General features: G+C 42.2%; 1 protein-coding gene across 1 annotated transcript in view; it reads left to right on the plus strand.

The window, feature by feature from the left end:
- The window catches only part of FAM227A (family with sequence similarity 227 member A), an 89,386-nt gene that overhangs the window by 5,316 nt on the left and 58,089 nt on the right, over positions 1–25,981 (plus strand). The window contains exons 3-9 of the mRNA XM_079936542.1: positions 6,656–6,738; positions 16,476–16,548; positions 17,162–17,238; positions 18,677–18,823; positions 22,851–22,952; positions 23,449–23,553; positions 25,591–25,714. Of these exons, the coding sequence (XP_079792668.1) occupies positions 6,656–6,738; positions 16,476–16,548; positions 17,162–17,238; positions 18,677–18,823; positions 22,851–22,952; positions 23,449–23,553; positions 25,591–25,714 (711 nt within the window). The remainder of the gene's footprint in view (positions 1–6,655; positions 6,739–16,475; positions 16,549–17,161; positions 17,239–18,676; positions 18,824–22,850; positions 22,953–23,448; positions 23,554–25,590; positions 25,715–25,981) is intronic.

The following is a 25,981-nucleotide window of genomic DNA, read 5'->3' on the forward strand; positions in this document are numbered from 1 at the left end:
CTTGTAAAACAATTGTAAACAACTTAAATATTCAATAGCCAAGGTACAGTTAAGTCTATTAAGATGCATTCTCTAAATGGATTTGTATTCTGCCATTTAAAATATTATGAAGATTATTTAGCTTTATGAAAAATAATCATAATAATGAGTAGGAGAGAAGTCAGAGTAGTAAAATAGGCATCCACTGATATTATAATTATGTAAAAATGTGTGTATATCATAATGCTAGGAGGAAGTCTCCCGAAAACCTAACAGGTTGGTAGGGTGGTAGCGTAATAGATGATTCTTCTTATATTTTCCAAGGTGTCTAGAATATGGTTAATTTTTGTTTATAATTTATAAAGCAACTCATTTAACACAAGATAAAAGAAGTGTGAATGTTCGCAGAGAAAATAATTAAGTGAAAAGACAGCACAGAGGGCCCTGAACCAAGATGGCGGAGTAGAAGGATGTGCTCTCACTGCCTCTTGTGAGAACACCAGAATCACAACGAGCTGCTGGACAGTAATCGACAGGAGGACACTGGAATTCACCAAAAAAGATACCCCACATCCAAAGACAAAGGAGAAGCCACAATGAGATGGTAGGAGGGGTGCAATCACAGTAAAATCAAATCCCGTAACTGCTGCGTGGGTGACTCACAGACTGGAGAACACTTATACCACAGAAGTCCACCCGCTGGAGTGAAGGTTCTGAGCCCCACGTCAGGCTTCCCAACCTGGGGGTCCAGCAACGGGAGGAGGAATTCCTAGAGAATCAGACTTTGAAGGTTACCGGGATTTGAATGCAGGACTTCAACAGGACTGGGGGAAACAGAGACTCCACCCTTGGAGGGCACACACAAAGTAGTGTGTGCATCAGGACGCAGGGGAAGGAGCAGTGGCCCCAGGGGACACTGAAACAGACCTACCTGCTAGTGTTGGAGGGTCTCCTGCAGAGGCTGGGGGTGGCTGTGGCTCACCGTGGGGACAAGGACACTGGCAGCGGAAGTTCTGGGAAGTACTCCTTGGCGTGAGCCCTCCCAGAGTCCACCATTAGCCCCACCAAAGAACCCAGGTAGGCTCCAGTGTTGGGTTGCCTTGGGCCAAACAACCAACAGGGAGGGAACCCAGCCCCACCCATCAGCAGTCAATCACATTAAAGTTTTGCTGAGCTCTGCCCACCAGAGCAGCAGTGAGCTCTACCCACCACCAGTCCCTCCCATCAGGCAACTTGCACAAGCCTCTTAGATAGCCTCATCCACCAGAGGTCAGACAGCAGAAGCAAAAAGAACTACAGGCCTGCAGCCTGTGGAACAAAAACCACATTCACAGAAAGATAGACAAGATGAAAAGGCAGAGGGCTATGTACCAGATGAAGGAACAAGATAAAACCCCAGAAAAACAACTAAATGAAGTGGAGATAGGCAACCTTTCAGAAAAAGAATTCAGAATAATGATAGTGAAGATGATCCAGGACCTCGGAAAAAGAATGGAGGCAAAGATCGAGAAGTTGCAGGAAATGTTTAACAAAGACCTAGAAGAATTAAAGAACAAACAGAGATGAACAATACAATAACTGAAATGAAAACTACACTAGAAGGAATCAACAGCAGAATAACTGAAGCAGAAGAACAGATAAGTGACCTGGAAGACAGAATGGTGGAATTCACTGCTGTGGAAGAGAATAAAGAAAAAAGAATGAAAAGAAATGAAGACAGCCTAAGAGACCTCTAGGACAACATTAAACGCAACAACACTCACATTATAGGGGTCCCAGAAGAAGAAGAGAGAGAGAAGGGACCAGAGAAAATATTTGAAGAGATTATAGTTGAAAACTTCCCTAACATGGGAAAGGAAATAGCCACCCAAGTCCAGGAAGCGCAGAGTCCCATACAGGATAAACCCAAGGAGAAACACGCCAAGACACATAGTAATCAAATTGGCAAAAATTAAACACAAAGAAAAACTTATTGAAAGCAGCAAGGGTAAAACGACAAATAACATACAAGGGAACTCCCATAAGGTTAACAGCTGACTTCTCAGCAGAAACTCTACAAGCCAGAAGGGAGTGGCATGATATACTTAAAGTGATGAAATGGAAGAACCTACAACGAAGATTACTCTACCCAGCAAGGATCTCATTCAGATTCAATGGAGAAATCAAAAGCTTTACAGACAAGCAGAAGCTAAGAGAATTCAGCACCACCAAACCAGCTCTACAACAATGCTAAAGGAACTTCTCTAAGTGGGAAACACAAGAGAAGAAAAGGACCTACAAAAACAAACCCAAAACAATTAAGAAAATGGTCATAGGAACATACATATCGATAATTACCTTAAACGGGAATGGATTAAATGCTCCAACCAAAAGACACAGGCTTGCTGAATGGGTACAAAAACAAGACCCATCTATATGCAGTCTACAAGAGACCCACTTCAGACCTAGGGACACATACAGACTGAAAGTGAGGGGATGGAAAAAGATATTCCATGGAAATGGAAATCAAAAGAAAGCTGGAGTAGCAATACTCATATCAGATAAAATAGACTTTAAAATAAAGAATGTTACAAGAGACAAGGAAGGACACTACATAATAATCATGGCATTGACCCAAGAAGAAGATAAAACAATTGTAAATATATATGCACCCAACATAGGAGCACCTCAATACATAAGGCAACTGCTAACAGCTATAAAAGAGGAAATTGACACTAACACAATAAGAATGGGGGACTTTAACACCTCACTTACCCCAATGGACAGATCATCCAAAATGAAAATAAATAAGGAAACAGAAGCTTTAAATGACACAACAGACCAGATAGATTTAATTAATATTTATAGGACATTCCATACAAAAACAGCAGATTACACTTTCTTCTCAAGTGCACACGGAACATTCTCCAGGATAGATCACATCTTGGGTCACAAATCAAGCCTCAGTAAATTTAAGAAAATTGAAATCATATCAAGCATCTTTTCTGACCACAACGCTATGAGATTAGAAATGAATTACAGGGAAAAAACTGTAAGAAACACAAACACATGGAGGCTAAACAATACGGTACTAAATAACCAAGAGATCACTGAAGAAATCAAAGAGGAAATCAAAAAATACCTAGAGACAAATGACAATGAAATCACGATGATCCAAAACCTATGGGATGCAGCAAAAGCAGTTCTAAGAGGGAAGTTTATAGCTATACAAGCCTACCTCAAGAAACAAGAAAAATCTCAAATAAACAATCTAACCTTACACCTAAAGGAACTAAAGAAGAACAAACAAAACCCAAAGTTAGCAGGAGGAAAGAAATCATAAAGATCAGAGCAGAAATAAATGAAATAGAAACAAAGAAAACAACAGCAAAGATCAATAAAACTAAAAGCTGTTTCTTTGAGAAGATAAGCAAAGTTGATAAACCATTAGCCAGACTCATCAAGAAAAACAGGGAGAGGACTCAAATCAATAAACTTAGAAATGAAAAAGGAGAAGTTACAACAGACACCACAGAAATACAAAGCATCCTAAGAGACTACTACAAGCAACTCTATGCCAATAAAATGGACCATCTGGAAGAAATGGACAAATTCTTAGAAAGGTATAACCTTCCAAGACTGAACCAGGAAGAAATAGAAAATATGAACAGACCAATCACAAGTAATGAAATTGAAGCTGTGATTAAAAATCTTTCAACGAACAAAAGTCCAGGACCAGATGGCTTCACAGGTGAATTCTAGCAAACATTTAGAGAAGAGCTAACACCCATCCTTCTCAAACTCTTTCAAAAAAAGGCAGAGGAAGGAACACTCCCAAACTCATTCTATGAGGCCACCACCACCCTGATACCAAAACCAGACAAAGATGTCACAAAAAAAGAAAACTACAGGCCAATATCACTGATGAACACAGATGCAAAAATCCTCAACAAAATACTAGCAAACAGAATCCAACAACACATTAAAACGATCATACACCATGATCAAGTGGGATTTATTCCAAGGATGCAAGGATTCTTCAATATACGCAAATCAATGTGATACACCATATTAACAAATTGAAGAATGAGTACCATATGATCATCTCAATCGATGCAGAAAAAGCTTTTGACAAAATTCAACACCCACTTATGAAAAAAACTCTCCAGAAAGTGGGCATAGAGGGAACCTACCTCAACATAATAAAGGCCATATATGACAAACCCACAGCAAACATCATTCTCAATGGTGAAAAACTGAAAGCATTTCCTCTAAGATCAGGAAGGAGACAAGGATGTCCACTGTCACCACTATTATTCAACATAGTTTTGGAAGTCCTAGCCACGGCAATCAGAGAAGAAAAAGAAATAAAAGGAATACAAACTGGAAAAGAAGAAGTAAAACTGGCACTGTTTGCAGAGAACATGATACTATGCATAGAGAATCCTAAAGATGCCACCAGAAAACTACTAGAGCTAATCAATGAATTTGGTAAAGTTGCAGTTTACAAAATTAATGCACAGAAATCTCTTGCATTCCTATATACACTAATGATGAAAAATCTGAAAGAGAAATTAAGGAAACACTCCCATTTACCATTGCAACAAAAAGAATAAAATACCTAGGAATAAACCTACCTAGGGAGACAAAAGAGCTGTATGCAGAAAACTACGAGACACTGATGAAAGAAATTAAAGATGATACCAACAGACGGAGAGATATACCATGTTCTTGAATTGGAAGAATCAATATTGTGAAAATGAGTCTACCACCCAAAGCAATCTACAGATTCAATGCAATCCCTATCAAATTACCAATGGCATTTTTTATGGAACTCGAACAAAAAATCTTAAAATTTGTATGGAGACACAAAAGACCCTGAATAGCCAAAGCAGTCTTGTGGGAAAAAAACGGAGCTGGAGGAATCAGACTCCCTGACTTCAGACTATACTACAAAGCTACACTAATCAAGACAATATGGTACTGGCACAAAAACAGAAACATAGCTCAATGGAACAAGATAGAAAGCCCAGAGATAACCCCACACACGTATGGTCAACTAATCTATGACAAAGGAGGCAAGGATATACAATGGAGAAAAGACAGTGTCTTCAATAAGTGGTGCTGGGAAAACTAGACAGCTACATGTAAAAGAATGAAATTAGAACACTCCCTAAAACCATACACAAAAATAAACTCAAAATGAATTAGAGACCTAAATGTAAGACCGGACACTATAAAACTCTTAGAGGAAAACGTAGGAAGAACACTCTTTGACATAAATCACAGCAAGATCTTATTTGATCCACATCCTAGAGTAATGGAAATAAAAACAAAAATAAACAAATGGGCCCTAATGAAATTCAAAGCTTTTGCACAGCAAAGAAGACCATAAACAAGATGAAAAGAGAACCCTCAGAATGGGAGAAAATATTTGCAAACGAATCAACAGACACAGGATTAATCTCCAAAATATATAAACAGCTCATGCAGCTCAATATTAAAAAAAACAAACAACCCAATCCGAAAATGAGCAGATGACCTAAATAGACAATTCTCCAAAGAAGACATACAGATGGCCAGGAAGCACATGAAAAGCTGCTCAACGTCACTAATTATTAGAGAAATGCAAATCAAAACTGCAATGAGGTACCACCTCACACCAGTTAGAATGGGCGTCCTCAGAAAATCTACAAATAACAAATGCTGGAGAGGGTGTGGAGAAAAGGGAACCCTCTTGCACTTTGGTGGGAATGTAAATTGATACAGTCACTATGGAGAACATTATGGAGGTTCCTTAAAAAACTAAAAATAAAATTACCATATCATCCAGCAATCCCACTACTGGGCATATACCCAGAGAAAACCATAATTCAAAAAAGCACACGTACCCCAATGTTCATTGCAGCGCTATTTACAATAGCCAGGTCATGGAAGCAACCTAAATGCCCATCGAGAGACGAATGGATAAAGAAGATGTGGTACATATATACAATGGAATATTACTCAACCATAAAAAGGAACGAAATTGGGTCATTTGTTGAGACGTGGATGGATCTAGAGACTGTCATACAGAGTGAAGTAAGTCAGAGAGAGAAAAACAAATATCGTATATTAACACATGTATGTGGAACCTAGAAAAATGGTACAGATGAACCAGTTTGCAGGGCAGAAATTGAGACACATGTAGAGAACAAACGTATGGACACCAAGGGGGTAAAGCGGCGGGGGGGTTGCGGGTGGTGGTGTGATGAATTGCACCAACTGGGATTGACATGTATACACTGATGTGTATAAAATTGATGACTAATAAAAACCTGTGGGCTTCTCTGGTGGCGCAGTGGTTGAGAGTCTGCCTGCCGATGCAGGGGACGCGGGTTCGTGCCCCGGTCCCGGAAGATCCCACATGCCGTGGAGCGGCTGGGCCTGTGAGCCATGGCCGCTGAGCCTTCACGTCCGGAGCCTGTGCTCCGCAGCGGGAGAGGCCACAACAGTGAGAGGCCTGCGTACCGCAAAAAAAAAAAAGAACCTGCTGTATAAAAAAATAAATTAAATTTTAAAAAATAAATGAACTGTGGGGGAAAAAAAAAAAGCACAGAAAGGCAGTGAGCTGCTTTTCTTTACAGGCTCGCCCCATCCTGTTCTATTTGTGTGTAGTCATCAGCCATAAAGTTTCCTTAACAGACTCACCTCCCAGCCTGCTGCATTGGCTCCATACAGCAGGTGAACCAAGGGATTGCTGAGACAGATCTGAGTCCCGACCCGCTGGTGCACAGCCTGGTAAGTTATGTGTGCTGAGGCGAGGCTTCCAGCAAGGAAGTGCCCTAGGGGCCCCTCTACTTATTTGAAAGCACATTTGCACAATAGAAGTCTCAAAGATATATTTTTAAAATTAATAAGCTTTATTCTTAGAGAAGTTCTGGGTTCATAGCAAAATTGAGCTGAAAGTACGGAGTTCCCACATACCCCTCCCTGTCCCCACACATGCACAGCCTCCCCATCACCAGAGTGGAACATTTATTATAATTGATGTACCTAAATTGACACATCACATTCACCCAAAGCCCATGTTTACATTAGGTTTCTCTCCTTGTGCTGTACATTCTATGAGTTTGGACAAATGTATAATGATACGTGTCCACCCTTATAGTATTATACGGAATAGTTTCACTGCCCTAAAAATCCTCTGCGCTGCTATTCATCCCTCTCTCCCCCCAGTCCTTGGCAACCACTGATCTTTTGCTATCTCCTTAGTTTTACCTTTTCCAGAAGGTCATGGAATTGGAACCATAAAGTATGTAACCTTTTCAGATTGGTTTCTTTTACTTAGTAATATGTCTTTAAGGTTTCTCCATGTCTTTTCATGGCTTGATAGCTCATTACTTTTTTGCGCTGAATAGTATTCTGTTGTCTGGATGTCCACAGTTTATTTATCCGTTAACCTACTGAGGGGCATGTTGGTTGCTTCTGAGTTTTGGCAACTTTGAATAAAGCTTCTATAAACATTCATATGCAGGGTTTTGTGTGGACATATATTTTCAGTTCATTTGGGTAAATACCAAGGAGCATGAATCCTGGACCATATGGTAAGAGTATGTTTAGTATAGTAAGAAACTGCCCAACTGTCTCCCAAAGTGGCTGTGCCCTTTTGCGTTCCCACCAGCAGTGAATGAGAGTTCCTGTTGCTCCACATCCTCGTCAGCATTTGGTGTTGTCAGTGTTTGGGATTTTGGCCATCCTAACCAGTATACTGTGATATCTCGTTGTTTTAATTTGCAGTTCTCTAATACCGTGATATTAAACATCTTTTTATATGCTTACTTTCCATCTGTATATCTTGTTTGGTGGTGAGGTGTCTGTTGAGGTGTTTGCCCCATTTTTTAATTGAGTTGTTTGTTTTCTTATTGTTGGGTTTTAAGATTTCTTTGTATATTTTAGATAACAGTCCTTTATCAAATGTATCTTTTGCAAATATTCTGTCCAGTCTGTGGCTGGTCTTCTTTTTCTCTTGACATTGTCCTTTGTAGAGCAGAAGTTTTAAGTTTTAATGAAGTCCAGCTTATCAGTTATTTCTTTCATGGATCATGCCTCTGCTGTTGTATCTAAAAGTCATTGCGAAACCCAGGGTCAACTAGGTTTTCTCATCTAGGTTATCTTCTAGGAGTTTTATATTTAGGTCTGTTATCCATTTTGACTTAATTTTTGTGAAAGATGTAAGGTCTGTGTCTAGGTTCATTATTTTGCGTTTGGATGTTCGGTTGTTTGACCACCATTTGTTGAAAAGTCTATCTTTGCTCCATTGTATTGCCTTTGCCTCTTTGTCAAAGATCAATTGACTTTGTTTATGTGGGTCTATTTCTGGACTCTCTATTCTGTTCCATTGATCTATTTGTCTGTTTTTTTGGCCAATGCCACGCTGTCTTGATTACTGTAGTTTTATAGTAAGTAAGTCTTGAAGTCAAGTAGTGTCAGTTCTCCTTCAATGCTGGGTTTGCTATTCTGGGTCTTTTACTTCTCCATGTAAAGTTTAGAATTAGTTTGTCAATATCGACAAATAAGTTGCTGGAATTTTGATTGGGACTGCATCGATCAAGTTGGGAAGAACTGACGTCTTGACAATATTGAGCCTTTCCATCTGTGAACATGGAATATCTCCATTTATTTAGTTGTTTAATTTATTTCATCAGTTTTGTAGTTTTTCTTATTTTGATCTTGTACATATTTTATTAGATTTATACCTATGTATTTCATTTTTTTGTTAATATAAATGGTATTGGGTTTTTAATTTCAAATTCCACTTGTTCATTGTTGGTTATAGGAAAGGGCACATATCCAGTTGATTGATGATGCTGTTGAGTTCAGCTTTTCTTACTAATTTTCTATCAGCAGGATCTGTCCCTTTCTAACAGAGGAGTATTAAAGTCTCTACCTATTATAGTAGATTCATCAATGGATTCATTGTCCATGCAGTTCTTTTTCTGCCTCATGTATTTTGATGCTCTGTTTTTAGGCACATACACATTAAGATTGTTAAGTCTTCTTGGTGTATTGACCCCTTTATCATTACATAATGCCCCTCTTTATCCCTGATAACTTTCCTGGACCTGAAGTCTGCTCTGAGTGAAATATACTTTTTTTTAAAATTAGTGTTAGTATGGTATATCTTTCTTCATCCCTTTACTTCTAATCTATATATTTATTTATATTTAAAATGGGTTTCTTATAGACAAAGTATTTTGGATCTTGTTTTTGGATTTACTCTGACAATCTCTGTCTTTTAATTGGCATATTTAGACCTTTCATTTTAAAGTGAGTATTGATATAGTTGGATTAATATATCTACCATATTTGTTCTGTTTTCTATTTCTTGGCCTGTTCTTAGTTCCTGTGTTTTAAAATATTTATTTATTTTTAATTTATTTTTATATTTTGGCTGTGTCAGGTCTTAGTTGCAGCACCCGGGCTCTTTGTTGTGGCACGTGGGCTTCTCTTTAGTTATGGTACATGGGCTCAGTGGCTGCGGCACATGGGCTTAGTTTCCCTGCGACGCGTGGGATCCTAGTTCCCTGACCAGGGATCGAACCCACGTCCCCTGCACCAGAAGGCGGATTCTTAACCACTGGACCACTAGGGAAGTCCCCTTTTTTCCTACTTTTGTCTTCCAAACTTTTTCTGCCTTTTGTGGTTTTAGTTGAGCATTTTATGTGATTTTATTCTCTCTCCTTTCTTAGCATATCAATCATACTTCTTTTTGTACTTTTTGTACTTTTTTTAGTGGTTGCCCTAGAGTTTAAAATATACATTTACAACTAATCTAAGTCTACTTTCAAATATTACTGTACCACTTCACGGGTAATGCAAATACTTGATAATAATAAAATATTCCTAATTCCATCCTCCTCTCTTTTGTATCATTGCCATCATTCATTTCATTTCACTTGTGTATGTGTGTATACGTATATACACACACATTGCTACTACTATTATTTTGAACAAACTGCTATCTGTTAGATCAATTAAGAATAAAAAACCAAATTTTTTAATTTTACTTTCACTGATTCGTTCTTTGATGCGCTTCCTTTCTTTATGTAGATCCAAGTTTCTGACCTGTATCCTTTTCCTTCCCTCTAAAGAACTGCTTTCAGCATTTCTTCACGGCAGATGTACTGGCAACAAATTCCCTCCGTTTTCGTTTGCCTGAGAAAGCCTTCATTTCTCCTTCACTTTTGAGGGATAATTTTGCAGAGTACAGGATTCCAGGTTGGCAGGGGTTTTTTCCTTAACACTTTAAATATTTCACTTCATTTTCCTCTTGCTTGCATGGTTTCTGAGAAGTCGGATGTAATTCTTATCTTTGCTCTTTTATAGGTAAGGTATTTTTCCCCCCTCTGGCTTCTTTCAAGATTTTTGTTTCTTTTTTTTTTTTTTTTGTCTCTGTTTAAATATTTATTTATTTATTTAGGCTGCGGCAGCTCTTTTTTTTTTTTTTTTGCGGTACGCGGCCCTCTCACTGTTGTGGCCTCTCCCGTTGCGGAGCACAGGCTCCGGACGCGCAGGCTCAGCAGCCATGGCTCACGGGCCCAGCCGCTCCGCGGCATGTGGGATCCTCCTGGACCGGGGAACGAACCCGCGCCCCCCACATCGGCAGGCGGACTCTCAACCACTGCGCCACCAGGGAAGCCCTGTGCCAGCTCTTAGTTGCAGCACGTGGGATCTTCGTTGCCGCGTGTGAGATCTTTAGTTGTGGTATGCGGGATCTTTTAGTTTCAGTATGCGGACTTCTTAGTTGCAGCATGTGTGTGGGATCTAGTTCCCCGACCAGGGATTGAACCCGGGCCCCCTTCATTGGGAGCACAGGGTCTTACCCACTGGACCACCAGGAAAATCCCTAAAGATTTTTATCTTTGATTTTCTAAAGTTTGAATATGAAATGCCTAGGTGTAGTTTTTTGGGTTTTGTTTTTGTTTTTTGCATATATCCTAGTTGGTGTTATCTGAGTTTCCTGGATCTGTGTTTTGGTGTCTGACATTAATTTGGGAAATTTTCCAGTCGTTTTTTCCTTCAAATATTCCTTCTGTTCTTTTCTCTCTTTCTTCTACTTCTGGTATTCCTATTATGCACATGTTACACTTTTTAATAGTTGTCCCATAGTTCTTGGATATTCTGTTCTGTTTGGGGGGTATTTTTCAGTCTTTTTTTTTCTCTTTGCTTTTCTGTTTTGGAAGTTTCGATTGTCATTTCCTCAAACTCAGATTCTTTCCTCAGCCATGTCTAGTCAACTAATGAGCCCATCAAAGGCATCCTTCTATTTTGTTACGGTGTTTTTGATCTCTAGCATTTTTTTTTCAAAGATTCTTTTGATGTGGACCATTTTTAAAGTCTTTATTGAATTTGCTACAATATTGCTTCTGTTTTATGTTTTTGTTTTTTTGGCCACGAGGCATGTGGGATCTTAACTCCCCAACCAGGGATCGAACCGCACCCCCTGCATTGAAAGGCAAAGTCTTAACCACTGGACCGCCAGGGAAATCCCCTCTAGCATTTGTTTTGGACCCTTTCTTAGAATGTTCATTCTCTGTTTACATTATCCTTCTGTTCTTGTATGTTTCCTGCTTTTTCTGTAAAAGCCCTTAGAATATTAATCATAATTTTTAAAAATTCCTGGTCTGATAAGTCCAACATTTCTGCCATGTCTGACTCTGGTTCTGATGCTTGTTTATGCTCTTCAAACTGTGCCTTTTGCCTTTTAGTATGCCTTGTAATTTTTTGTTGAAAGGTAGATATGACGTACTGGGTAAAAGGAACTGTGGTAAATAGGCCTTCAGTGATGTGGTGGTAGGTGTGAGGGTTGTGGGGGGAGTGTTCTGTAGTCCTATGGTTGGGTCTCAGTCTTCTGATGAACCTTCGGTACCTCTGGACTGGACTTCACCATTGCTTCTCAGTTTTTTTCCTCCGCTTGGGTGGGACAAGATAGCTAAATGGTGCTAGAATTGGGTATTTCCCCTCCCCCAGGTGGGTTAGGCTTGGTAAATTATTGTCTCCTGAGGGAAGACAAAATGCTATATGGGATATTTAAGAATGGTTATGTTTCCTCTGCACTTCCACGTGGGGTCACCAGCTGGAGCAGAACAGCAGTGGCTCTCTTTATCAGAGCGTGAGGTCTCCAGGTTGCTACAGTTCCCACCACTCCCTGACGCTCCTGATATGGAGGCAAAGTGTTGGTTGCCACATGGTCTTACGCTCGGCCGGCTTCACTCATTTATGTTACTGACTACGTCTCCAAACACAATGAAAGAGACTCAGACTAGATGAGAACCCAAGTCATTTGTTGGCAGTGCAGTTCTGTAGATTGGGAGGACCTTCTCTGTGGGTTCTCACTTGGCCTGATCTTCAGTCCACCATGCTCCCTGGCCCTCCTTCTCTCCCATCCCTTCTCTCTGCTTCTTCGGTCTGTCTTAACCCTGCTCCTTTACTTCCTGCCAGTTCACTCCACCTAAGCCTCCTCACCCCTTCCTACCTGGCGTCTTGCTCTCCACCAAGTTCCTCTGGCCCAGGGTCCTGAACCTGGTGATCTGCCTCCACAGTTTTTAGCTTTACCCTCACCTCGGCTTTTCCAGTACTGACCTTTGGGCCAGTTTAGCTCTTGAGTCAACAATTTTTTTCTTTTATTAAAAAAAATTTAAATAGCAAGGTAATGCATGCTTATTCTAAAGTATTCAGGTATCTACAAGTATGTAAGTAAACAGTGAAAGTCACTTTCCCTTTCAGCCCTAGATCCCTCCCTAGATGCTAGTAATGTGGTGTGTATCCTTCCAGAACTTTTAAAAAATACATTAGAAATATACAATATAGACATTTAGGGTTATTGTTTTCTTTTAGGGTTATTGTATCCTTCCAGAACTTTTAAAAAATACATTAGAAATATACAATATAGACATTTAGGGTTATTGTTTTCTTTTTTAATGTAATCAGGATCATACCATAAATATTGTTTTGGAAGCTGCTTTTATTTTTTTCTTATTTATTTATTTTTAGCATAAATACCCCTTGGAGATTTTTCAAAGTCAGTGCTGTTGACTGATCCCATTCTTTTCGTAGCTGCATAATATTCGAAAAGTTGAATATGGCATAATTAATTTAACTCTTCCCTATCAATAAGTATTTCAGTGCTATTTTCATCATAGTGAACATGTGAATATTTTTGTACCTGTATCTTGGGACTCATTTGCAAATATTTTTGCAAGCTAGAGCCCTAGAAGTGAAATTTAAAATTTTGGTAAATATAGTCAAGTTGCTTTTCACAGAAGTGAAGGCATTCTTCACTGAAGTGGAAAGGACACCATGAGCTTCTGTTTCCCCTACCCCACTGTCGAACACATTCTAGAATTGAGTTGTAAATGAAAGCAAAATAGACACACACACTATTTGGAATGATTCCATGTAAAAAGCCTTATACCTCTGTATGTGTGCATGAGGGTAGAGCACCAGAGGCACAAAATAAGACTGTTAGAGTTTAAATTCCTGCTGCTTTACTGTTTTCTCACACTGTGACATTAGGTAAATTATTTAACCTTTATGAGTCTCAGTTTCCTGTAAAATAGTGATAACATTAATAACATACCTGCCTCATAGATGTATCATCTCTGAGAGAACTGGACAAGTTGAGACTCCTGAAAACCCTTAGATCAGTGCCTGGCCCACAAGAAGCACGTTGTATATGTGTAAATGTGTGTGGGGGGGTCTGGAAGGATGCGCATCAGATGGAGTCGGTTCTGGCAAGGGAGTGGGGTGGAAGCGGGTAAACTGTTTTTACCCTGACTACTTCTGTAATGTTTGGGTATTTTACAACAAGAATGTATTTATATGTCAGTTCTGTGGTTTTTTTAATGATAACTTGAGAACCAGGGAAATGAATGAGATGATTCTCCCAGTAGCAGGATCTGGTGGCTTTTCAGGGCTGCCCAGCATGGGCACAGCTCCTCGGTGTTCTTCATTGCCACTCAGAGCAGGGCCAGGGCTGGCAGGAGCAATCGTGGATCCTCACGTGACCTGGAGGAAGCATCCTTCCTGCTCCTCTGCGCAGGCAGCTGGTCAGACCTGGCAGACGCTGGCTGCCTGTTGCCACCAGAGCCCCCCCCTGGGCTACCCTGCCCAACCTCTGCTGGCTGCGGTGTGCCCTGCCCTTTATATATCAGGCCTTGACTGTATGGCTGCTTCTCCCACATCAGCACCTATAGCCAGGCTCCACGCTGCCCTACCACGTGGCACCTAGCACGTACCTGGTGCATAAGAAGTGTTTAATAGCTGTACTAGCAAATGAGTGAGCCGCCTCCTTCTGAGACCCAGACACCCCCCGCCGACTTCCCCCACGGCCATGTCCTATTTCTATTCCTTCTCCCATGCCCTAAATGTGGGTTCCCCCCAAGACTTTGGCCGTGAACTTGCCTAGCTCTTCTTTCCAGTCTCCTTCCTTTGGGAGCTTGTTCACCCACCGTCACAGCTTCACCATTCACTCCAGCAGTAGGTGTGTTCCTTCCTCTCCCGATAGGCCACTGCCTCTGCAAAGGCCTTCCCTGCACTCTCAGCCCAAGATCAGTGTAGGTGCCCCATCGGGGCGCCCTTCTGGCATCCTGTCCCTCCCCACAGCAGCATCAGTCACCTCATAATCACCGGCTTCTCCCTGCTAGTCTCTGAGCCCTCGGTGGGCAGAGACGGGCTTCACTGCTCACGGCTGCATCTTCTCTTGGACACCAGCCCAGCACCTGGCTTTTAGTAGGTGCTCAGGGAAGATTCGTGGAATGAATGATATGTTTGCAAATTCTATCTTCTCACCTGTTTTTCAGTCTCATATTCCCAGCTACCTAGAGCAGTGATACCTAAACCTAGCTGATCATCAGACTCCCCTGGGAGCTTTTTAAAAACTAAAAGTGAAGAGAGCCAGGCACAGGCCTGTGAGCTGTGTGTGCTCTCATCTGAATAGGTACAGAATATCTCTAGAAAGCTGTGCAAGAAACTAAGGGTCTTGGGTGAGCAGTAGGAAGGAGACTTTTTACCGTATTTGATTTTGTATCACGTAAAATATTTATTGTTTTTTAAATTTAAATAGAGAACAACTCAGGGGCCACAATAAACAATTCAGAACCCGATAAGGAATGACGTTTATTCCTTGGATTGGATGTTTATTCCAGATTCTAATGAACCTGTATATCTGAATACTTCCGCAGCAAGGCTGGTCATCAGCCAGGTTTGGGAGCTGCCTTCCCAGGGAACAGCCCCAGCTGTAGGTCCTTCCGTCGTCTCAAATGCAAACTCAGGTCTCATCATTCTTGCCCTAAAACTTGCTTTTCCTCCAGCGTTCAACTATCTTTTCTGTTCTTTCTCTGTGCAAATCTTGTCCATCCTTCCGGGCCCTGACAATATCAGCTACAGTGACATCCTGGCAGGTATCAAAGACGCGGCTGTATTGACACACACCCGTCCGATTCATTCATCCATCATGCCTGCTCTAGTGTACTTAATTGGAGTGACAGTGTTGATGCATAGGCTTAGCAGTGTGACCCCTTCCCTGACACACACACACACCTGCGCACATTCCAGTACCTTTAGCTCATCGTGCAGGCCGGGGCTGCCGGTTCAGGAGAAAGGTGGGGGCAGGCTGGAGGGGCACTTCACGGTTTATCAAGCTAAGGAGAGATGCCTCATCCCTCGTATTCCCAACACTCGTGCCCCGCCACTTCTGGCCAGTCCTCTGTGACTGCTCCAGCCCATACCGATCTTACTCCTTTGAATCCTAAACATAGCAGTTTAGGACTTAATTGTTCCACGTGTGTTGATTTGGTTCTCTGAATAGACTGTAAATTCCTTGAGGGTGGTGAAGACATAATCATACGTTAACTTCGTTACCCAAGCTCAACGCTGGGCTGGTTGACAATCAGTACAACTTGCTGGGTCACTGACATTGATTTTCCTTTCCTCCCTTTTTGGCAGGACTGGGGGTAAGAGGAGTCAGAGATCAAGGGACATCTCTTGAGAGGTCAGGGGTATGATGATTAATAATAATAATAGTTACCCTTTATGGAGCAGCTCCGATCTGAAAGCCTCTGTGCTAGTGTTTCACAGCGTATTACATTCTTTATATCTTATCCTTATGAGAGCACTGGGAGGCAGGTATTATTATCCCCCTTTACAGAGGTCAAACAGTAGCTTGTAACCCGTGGAGCCATGATCGGAACCCTGTTCCCAATCCTGTACTCCTCAGGAGCGTAGCCAGGAGGAGGGGCAGGTGAGAGAGCCTGGGGGTGGGGGACACATCGGTGGTGACACTCAGGGGGATGAGGTCAGTGACACAGATGGCCACCAAGGCCCTACCACCTAGTGGGAGACAGCAAGGCCCTGCCACGCACTTTGTTCCAGGTCTTTTGCACACCAGCAGGAGAAATGGCCTACTCCCTGACCCCTGCCCTCCTCTAAGATTTGCACTAACCCCTAAAACCCCATTTCTTTTTTGGTTTTTGAAGGCAATTGAGAAGTACGAGATGGAGAAGAAGGCTTTAAAAGGAGAGAGAAGTCACGGCAGCTTGGGAGACAAAGGCAAAACTCCTTTCTCATAGCCTTGATGGTGTTTTTGTGGGGTTTGGTTTTTTAGTATCTAAAATGTAATCGAGTAGGAGTCTGGAGTCTCAGATGAGGGTATTTTTAGCCTCTTCTGAAAGAGCCTTTAATCTGACTTCTTGGCATAGGGCAAGAAAGGGGGGAGGGACAACACCATTTCCAGACGACCTGTATGGGACACACTGCACCAGGTGCTTTCATACGTATCCCCCTGTTAAAGGTTCCTAATGCCCCCTACCTGTGAGGCGGGTGCCGTAGAAAGTGTTTTATAGATGAGAGAATAGGCTTGGGGGTAAGGGAACAACTTGCCGAAAGCCACACAGCTTGTCTGCGGCAGGTCCTGGATTCTCCCCAGCCTGACTTCAAAGCCCACGTTTTATCTTCTCCTCCTGGCTGCTTCTCTGGCTCAAGCAGTCTAATCAAATGAGGGGAATCTTAGTAAGTCAGCAAGCCAGGTGGGATCTAGGGAGACTAATAGTGTGCGTGTCATCTGCTCAGGTTGAATGAAAAATCACAGGTATGATCACCACACAGCAGTGGACAGACCCCGTGGTTACTCACATCCTATTTCTCTTCTTCCATACTTCTGCAGAAAAGAGCGAAAGAAAATCTCAGTATATTTGCAAAGGCTCAGAATCCAGGAATGTCAAATCTTTCATTATCAAAAGGGTAAGAGATCTATTGCTAGGTCTGTTTCTGCTGGACATGGACTAGATTTTATTCCCAGGGAGGGGATACTTGGCACCTGGATGGTGACTACGCAGGAAAATGGCAGAATTCCCTTTTTAGAGAATCTTAAAGTATTTTAATAATGCTGGCATTTCTCGTAACGACTCAAAAAGATAGAATGAGGAGTGTTCTAGAGGTCATTTGTCTGTTTATTTTTAGAACTCAGAAGATGTTTGCCCTAAAAACAGTGAGTTCAGATTCAGTTCACACAGCCACTGTGCTGCGCAGCTCCGCGGGGCCCATTCCCACAGCAGGGCTGGTTTTGTCGGTCACTGCAGATAGCCCGGGACGCTGGCAGTCGGGAACAGTCAGAGGATGTGTCCAGCATCAGGCAGCTTTTCAGTACCAGAGACCTGCTTCCCTCTCAGATCCCCGGACCTGCGGCCAGGCTCTCTCTGCTGCCTCTGCAACCACAGCCTGGCCCCGCCATACAGCCGCCCCAGTTAAGATCCTCCTAAGCTGGCTCTTTAACTACCCAGCTCGTGTGTATTCAAACCTGGAAATGCTGGGGAACACGTTATCCTTTTTTCACTTTTTAGCCACACAGCATAAAGCCCGATGGTTGACGGTCTGCACTGAAACTGTCATACTACCCATGATGGTGGCTGAGCACATTTAAATGTCCTGTCCAAGGCAGGACAGCTAGTAAATGGGAGAGCTGACATCTGACTCAGAGTCAAAGCAGTTAATCACTGAGTTCTTCCATTGTCAAGGCCATAGCCCAGTTAGAGAGGAACTCAGTCCCTCAGCATGTTTCCAGTAGGTGCCTTTGGGTGGCGGTAATAGGTTTCCTCTTTCTACTTTTCTGTATTTTTACATTTTTTATAGTCATATTTTATTTTTATTCTAAAAATCCATTTAATATATATGTTAAGCACCATAGGGATAGTTGTATCCTTTGATCTAATGGTGCCATTTTGAGAAATTCATACTAAATAAATAACCCCAAAGAGGTGAACCGTATGCTCCAAGTTACTAATAAATAATATTAATTTGAAGTGATCGGTGAGTAGTTAAATTAAAGCAATCTTGTTAACAAGATATATTATTTTAAATGATAAATTTGAAGACTGTAACAATGTGAAAAATCTAAAGTTAAGTGGATAAAGCAGGACATAAAAGTGTGTGTGTACATATACGTATTCTAAAATGATTGAAGTAACATACATATCTGTATACATGTGCTCAAAGCCAGACAGGGAAAGTGGAAATAATGTATATAGGTGTTTGGTAAGGGGTGCTGCGATCATGAACGCACTCTATAAAACACTCTGTCTATAAGGTTGTTATATTGTCTCCGTGATAAAAAGCAGATACTGTATTGTTTTAAACTGTCAAAATGATGGACCCCATTTTCGTATTCTGCTCTTTTCTTCAGAAAATAGCAGACAAAAATATGCTGGCAGAGCTGTACCAGTATGCACAGTTTGACGACTCTAAGCCAAACAACCTTCCAAATGGAGTGGACTTCTATGACATGGTGGGCAATGTGATCCAGGCTGAGAGAAACCCCCTTAGTGGCAAGGTAAGGAAAGAGAGCGGCAGCCCCTCTGTGATATCCAGCCAGCCTCACACCAACCTGCGCGGCAGACACAGCGGTCCCAGTTTTACACACCAGGAAACCAAGAGTGGTGGCAATTAAGTTGCTGAGGGCCACACAGTTTGCAAGTGACTGAGCTGAGATTAGACGCCAGGCCCACGTTTCCTCCAAAACCTACATCCTTTCTCCCAGACCTCCGGTCTCCCAACTAACTGCTCGGATCACGTATCCTATTAGCACAACATTTTGAGTTCACACCCTCATGATATATGTTTCTTTATAAATGATATATGTGTTCTGTTGTCAGTCACGATGTTGTATATTGGTAAATTTAATTTCTTTTTTTTCTTAATTAGACATTAGTTAGAATATTTACTTCCCACACCCTGTGGTACCCCTTGGGGTGAGTCACCCACTTGGAGAGCAGTTCACACTGGGTTCCTTAGGAAGGAAGGAAGGGAGAATTCGAAGGCCCTGAAGAACCTGTGTGCGTGTGAGACAACGCTGGCCACTCAGGAGCTGGGGGATAGTTGTGAGGAGGGGTGGAGAGGGGAGGAGGCCCAGAAAATGGTCTCAGCAGCCTTACAGCTGTGCCTCATCGCCCTTCACGACGGCACAACTCCAGGGTTCCCAAAGCAGCTATGACATTGTATCCTCAGCTCCTAACGAGTCACCCTCACCCCCATTCTTGGGACCCAGCTTTGCAGTCTCTTCTGTCTGTACTTCTCACTGCTGCTTCAAACCACACCCCCCTCTCTCCCTCTTTCTCCCTCTCCCTGCCCACCCCCATCTCCTCCTCCCTGTCTCCCTCTCCCTCCTCTGCCTTCTTCTCCCCATCTTCATGATTTTTCCCTGCTGCCCTCTCTCTGGCTGTGTCTCTACCTCTGTTCCATCTTGCATTCAGACTTCCTAAGAGCAATGATCTGTTTAGGCCAGTCACTGCCCAGTATGACGATGGTGTCTGCTGGACTTCCAGTGCCGGGCTCTGGCGTGGACTGCAGTCGGTAAGCTGCCTTTCACCAGGTGCTGGTCCCCAGGGCAGGCAGTGGTCACCCTGGGATCAGGTACCTGATCCCCTGCTTTCTTTATCAGAGAGGTAGAGGAGCAGCAGGCACTCAGAGCATCACATTCTCTCCAGGACAATGTAAAAAGATGCTCACCACGTGGATTCTGTGATAGCAAGGGACTGGAGGGCAGTACATCTTTGGTGGTTAAGTAGCTCTCTGGGCTCCAGTTTCTTCTCCTATAAAATAGGGATAACAGGGCTTCCCTGGTAGCGCAGTGGTTGAGAGTCCGCCTGCCGATGCAGGGGACGCGGGTTCGAGCCCCTGTCCGGGAAGATCCCACATACCGTGGAGCGGCTGGGCCCGTGAGCCATGGCCTCTGGGCCTGCGCGTCCGGAGCCTGTGCTCCGCAACGGGAGAGGCCACAGCAGTGAGAGGGCCGCGTACCGCAAAAAAAAAAAAAACAGGGATAACAATAGTCTCTACCTTGAAGTATTATTGTAAATTAAATAAGATAATATACATAAGCACACTTAGCACAGTGCTTAGTAAGTCATAATTGCTCAAAAAATGATAGTTTTTATTATCAATGTTATTAGAAAAGTTTAATGATCAATAATAGAAGAACAGTACAGTCATTTTTGGTTTATACATGATGGACTACTTAGCCACTACAATGAATATTTATGAAGAGTGTATTTTAACATGCTATGCTATGTTGTTAAATGAAAAACATCGGTATATAAAATTGCAGTACAATGTTACATAAGCACACACAGGAAAATCTGGGGTGAAACCATACATGGCTATCACTAGCATTCTCTGAGTAATAAGACTGTAGTTTTTTAAAAAAATTTTATTGAAACATAGTTTATTTACAATGTTGTATTAGTTGCAGGTGTACAAGATTATAGGTTTTTTTCTTCTTCCTTTTTCTATAATTTAAAAACGGAAGAAAGACCTTTGGAAATGGATGGGGTGTTTCACAGACCCGCCGTTCCTGTGAGACCTTCCAGCACCTCTGCTGCCCCTGACAGGCCCGCTGGCCCAGCCACATGTGCTCTTGCTCCATTTGCTGTGTGGGTGGCCCCCAGGACAGTGACTACGATGCTAATTAATGTCCCCTGGGGAATGTTTTCCTGAGACCTTAATCCCAAGAAAAACTGTGCATCTACGGGAATGCTTTTAGTCTTATAACTGATGCTGGTTCCTGCTTTTCTTTGGCTCCCAGGAAACCCAAGGCAGATATGTGCCCTGGCTTTAAAAGGACCCTCTTCCATCCTGCTCGGGGGGCCATCCCAAATTTTACTTGCCTCCTCCTGGGATTCCTTCTCTCAAATGTCTGTTTACCTGTGAACACCTTCAGGGCAGGGACTCTCATCAACATCCTGAGCACCTAGGTGCTCGAAAAATATCTGTTGAAGAGCTGAAATGAAATCTTTTCGAAAGGAAGCAGGAGCGTGAATAAATAAACGATAAAGAACTAGCACACTCTTAACAAGTGTTGCCTAAGTGCCTGGCACTGTTCTAAGTGAGTATGTATGCTTTGCGTGTGTGTCACTCATTCATTTAACCCTCATAGCAGTCCTGGAGGTAGGGACTGTCGTCATCATCATCTCCATTTCCCAGATGAGGAAATTGAGCACAAACAGTTTCAGTAACATTGCTCAGGGTCACGCAGCTAATAAGCTTAAGAGCTGGATTAGAATCCAGGCAGTGCGGTAGCAGTCTGTGCTCTCCACCTCTCTGACGATACTGCCTCTCTAAGGAAACATGAGGAATGGCGGAAAAGACAAAGCCAAGAGCAGGGCTCAGAGAGCTCCTTGCTAACTAGGGTAGCTTGTGTATCAGTGCACCATGCCCTCAGCTTCTGTAGGCTTGAAGGGAGTGCCAAGGAGTCTTTCCCTTTGCATCCAGGATGGGGGCAAGAGAGAGATCTCTGCTCCTCTTAATGGTAAGAGGAGAGGCAGCCTTACCATGTCTCTGGGGCCAGGCTGCCTGCTTTTGAGCCTCCCAGGCTGTGTAAGCTTAGGCAAGAATCCTAACCTTTCGACCCTCATTTTTCTCTTCTATAAATTGGGGATAACAGTTCCATCAACCAGCACCAACCGCAGAGATAGATGATGAAAAATAAAGTGAGATAAACAATGAACGGCATAGCTCAGCGCCTGATACATGGCAAGCATTCACCAAATGTTACACATTATTGTGGTAGCAGCTTTGGAGTCAGGGAAGGTTCAAGACCCAGTTTAGGACAATGAAGCCTGAATTTTCTGCCTCTCTGAGTTCACTGATAATTCTGTTCTAATTTTAGAACTCCATATGCTTACTGCTAACTCAGCAGGATTTCATGGTCCAGTGATTTGCATCTGTATAATATCTATGTTTGTTGATACTGATTATTATTGAATGAACACAGATGACAGCATGGAGCAACTGCCTAGAGTTATGGGTTCCGACCCTGGCTCTGCCACTTGCTGGCTGTGTTACTTTGGGCAAGAGACTTCAGCAATATATTTATTTTGGCCGTGCCACGTGGCTTGCAGGATCTTAGTTCCCCCACCAGGGATCAAACCCGTGCCCTCAACAGTGAAGACGCAGAGTCCTAACCTCTGGACCTCCAGGGATTCCTGTGACTTCATCAGTTTAGTCCTCAGTTTCCTCATCTGTGAAATGGAGATAATAACACATGCCTTGTATGATTATTGTAAGGGTTAAATGAGAACATGTAAAAACACCTGGCAAAGTAAATAGTTGGCACTCACTGAAAGGTTAGGTGGGTTTTTTTTTTAAGTTGACCCCAAAGTGTGTTGACTCCAAAGACGTCTGGCGGGGAGGTGGTGTGATTAATGACAGTAACAAGCCATGGAACATAGGTGGAAAAGCAGGTTTTGAGTGGAGAGGATTATGAATCTGGCTGTGGCTCCAGGTAAATTTCAAAGAATAAATAAGTAAATAAATAAACAATAACAATAGCAATAATCATGTGAATTTTGTTTCTTTTCAAGTCTTTCTGTTCAGATAGAGAATTAGAGCAGTTTCTCTGTTCTCCTTCTGTAAGAGCCATGTGGCTGGATAGCTTCTGGTGGATCTTTCATGAAAGGTACCAGGTAAATGCAAATCCGATGGCTTCTCTCCCTCACTTAAGTTATTTTTCTGTGGCACAAACCCCAGCCTCTTTAACGTGGGCTGTAAGCCCTTCGGATTCCACGGACCGCCCCGGCAGCCTCATCTGTCACACCCTGTCCCTTCCCCACCCATGCCTCGTCCATGCGCTCTGGGCTGTAAACATTGCACCACGTCCTGCAGCTCCCCAGAGCATTAAGAACTGGTCCGTGTCACATGGCTGGTCAACGGCAGGGCAGAGAGTAAAGTCAGGACCTCGTGGCCCAGAGTTTGTGTGCTTTCCTCAACATTCTACCTCTCTGTATGTGTTTTATAGATCCTATAAAACAAATCAGTGTAGTATTTCATAAATAATATGAGATTAATTACCTTGAGAATAAGATTCCTAAAAATGAGAGAAATACTTAGTTAAGATTCCCAGTCCTTGGCCGCTTCAACAAGGGGCTCTAGTAATTCCTTCTCCGTTTTTATTCCCGGTAGCCAAAGAAGGAAGTCCAGAACAAGCTGTTCGACCGGATAGCCCAGCACTACGCCTTTCTTTTGTCTTGTGAATCCAGGTCCCACTACGAAGAGGCTCTCTTAAAAGTGAGCATCAATCGCTGTTCAGGAAAAAAAATCACATTGGATAGCTGTTCACTGCTAGTGCCAAGTTAATGCCCTTAACGTGCTGTCCATAAGGGAGTAATTAGTAAGTTGTGATGTATTCATATACTGACTTGTAATGCAGCAGTTACCCAAAATAAGGTAGAGCTATATATACTGATAGGGAAGATGTAATGATGTATTTCAAGTGAAAAACAAAACTCCATGTTAGAAAAATTATATGTATATGTATGTGTGCCTATGAGCAGAAAAAAAAGTCTGGAAAAATATTTACCAAACTCATAGCAATGCTTATTATCTCCAGGGAATAAGGTTATAAGAAGCTTCCTTTTATATTTTATTTATTTCTATAGTATTTAAATAAGCATGAGATTTGAAAATTAAGAATATACGTATGTACTTTTTATATATGTGTGTATGTACATGTATACTAAAAGGGTTGCTAGAAGAAAATATAAGTGAATATTGACACGATTTGGGGGTAGGGAAGGACTTTCTAAATATGACCCCAAGGGTTTAACCATAAGAAGACTGATTTAACTATATAAATTATTTAAATTGCTACAGTCAAAGTTAAAAGGCAAATGAGAAACTATGCAAAAAATACTGGTAACATATATGCCACACAACATAAAGAAGTCTTACAAATCAATAAGAAAAATGGACCAATGGACAAAGTACATAAACCAGAAATTCACCAGGGAAGAAATAAAAATGGGAGAAAAAGTTCACCTTTGACAATAATCGAGGGAATTCCCTGGTGGTCCAGTGGTTAGGACTCTGCTCTTCCACTGCAGGGGGCGCAGGTTCTATCCCTGGTCGGGGAGCTAAGATCCCGCATGCTGTGTGGTGCAGCCCTCCCCAAAATAATAATAATTGAAAATACAAATTAAAACAATCCTTTGGTACATCTTTTTACCTGCTAGATTGCATAGATTAAAAAATGTAATTCCCAGTGTTATGAAGGACATAGGGAAATGGCACTCAGACAGCCTGAGTGGGAAGTGAATTGGGACAGATGGGCTGAAAGGCACTTACACTAGTTAAGTGTCTGCTTAACAAGTTGCTTAGGCTTTCAGTGTCTCAGTTTCCTCACCCATAAAATGAGGATAATAATGCCTCTCTCGTTGAGTTGTCCTGAGTATTAAATGAGATGATGTTTGTAAGGCATCTGACATATCACCCAGCACACGCTAAGCCCCCAATATATAATAGCTGCTATTATTACTCTTATTATACCATCTTCTGGAAGTCATATTTGAATATATAGTAAAAGCTGCTTTCATTTATGCATTCAACAAACTTTTTTATGCATTCAACAAACTTTTGATTGCTTAATATGTGCCAGACACTGAGCTAGCTTAATAAATAAATATAATTATTCTGCATAATTTGTAATGCAAAGTCCTAGAAACAAGACAATATCCACAGGTGCTGAATGTTTAAGTAAATTTTGATATGGTCACTCAGCACAATACTATGAAGGTCACTACTGGAAAAAAAAAATCCCAAAGAGTTTATAGTAAGCCGGGGAAGTATTTATGTTATGATGTTAAATTAATAAGCCAGATATAAATGTATAATTTGACCTTAACCATAGTTAAAAAGGAACAACAGTACTACTTATGCACAGGAAAGGAAAAAAAAAAAACCAGGAAGTAGGACTTAATATTATCTCTGGGGGACAGCAAGATGGGTATGTCAAATGTACTTTGTTATCTTCTGCGCTGATCTTTGGCCAGGTTGTAGAAGGGGCTGAGGCACAGACCGCATGCAGAGGAGCTGGGGGAGGGGGGTTTGCTGGCCAACGTAGCATGGTGTTTGAGGAGTGGTCCCCAGGTAGGGTAAGGGGTCCACCGAGATGTGGGGCAGCTGCAGATAGAAATTGCTTCCCTCGTGAACAGGAAGGCAGCATGGTGTCAGGTAGAGTGTTTTATCACAGGTCCTTTCTGAAGTCAGGGGCTCTTTTCTGGGTGTGGAAATGTCCAGAATATTGCCTGAGCTCTGCTTGCCCCCCAGAGGTTGCCATCACTTCTGAGTAAAGCCCTGTACACCAGCTTCTGCTGCTGCTTCCCTCAGTCCTGGTTCAACACTCATGAATTCAAGTCTGACATCTGTAACACGATGAGCCTGTGGATTTCAGGTGAGAGGTGGCTACTTTCTCCTGGGGAAAGCAATTCCAGAAACACGTCTTCCACCCGAGCCCATGTAGGTTCCTGTTTGCCATCACACCTCTTCATCGAGGCAGTTGTTCTTTTCTCTCCTTGAAAATAAAGAAAGTAAAGTGTGTGGTGAGAGCCCGAGGAGTACTCATGATTCTGCTCCCTCAAACAGTTCTGAGACATTCCTAGTCCCCTTTCGTCCCCAGCTGCATCGGCAGGGAGCAGGTTTCGGTACAGCCCTGTTAGTT

This window comes from Stenella coeruleoalba, assembly GCF_951394435.1.
Source record: "Stenella coeruleoalba genome assembly, chromosome: 11".
Classification (NCBI taxonomy): domain Eukaryota; kingdom Metazoa; phylum Chordata; class Mammalia; order Artiodactyla; family Delphinidae; genus Stenella; species Stenella coeruleoalba.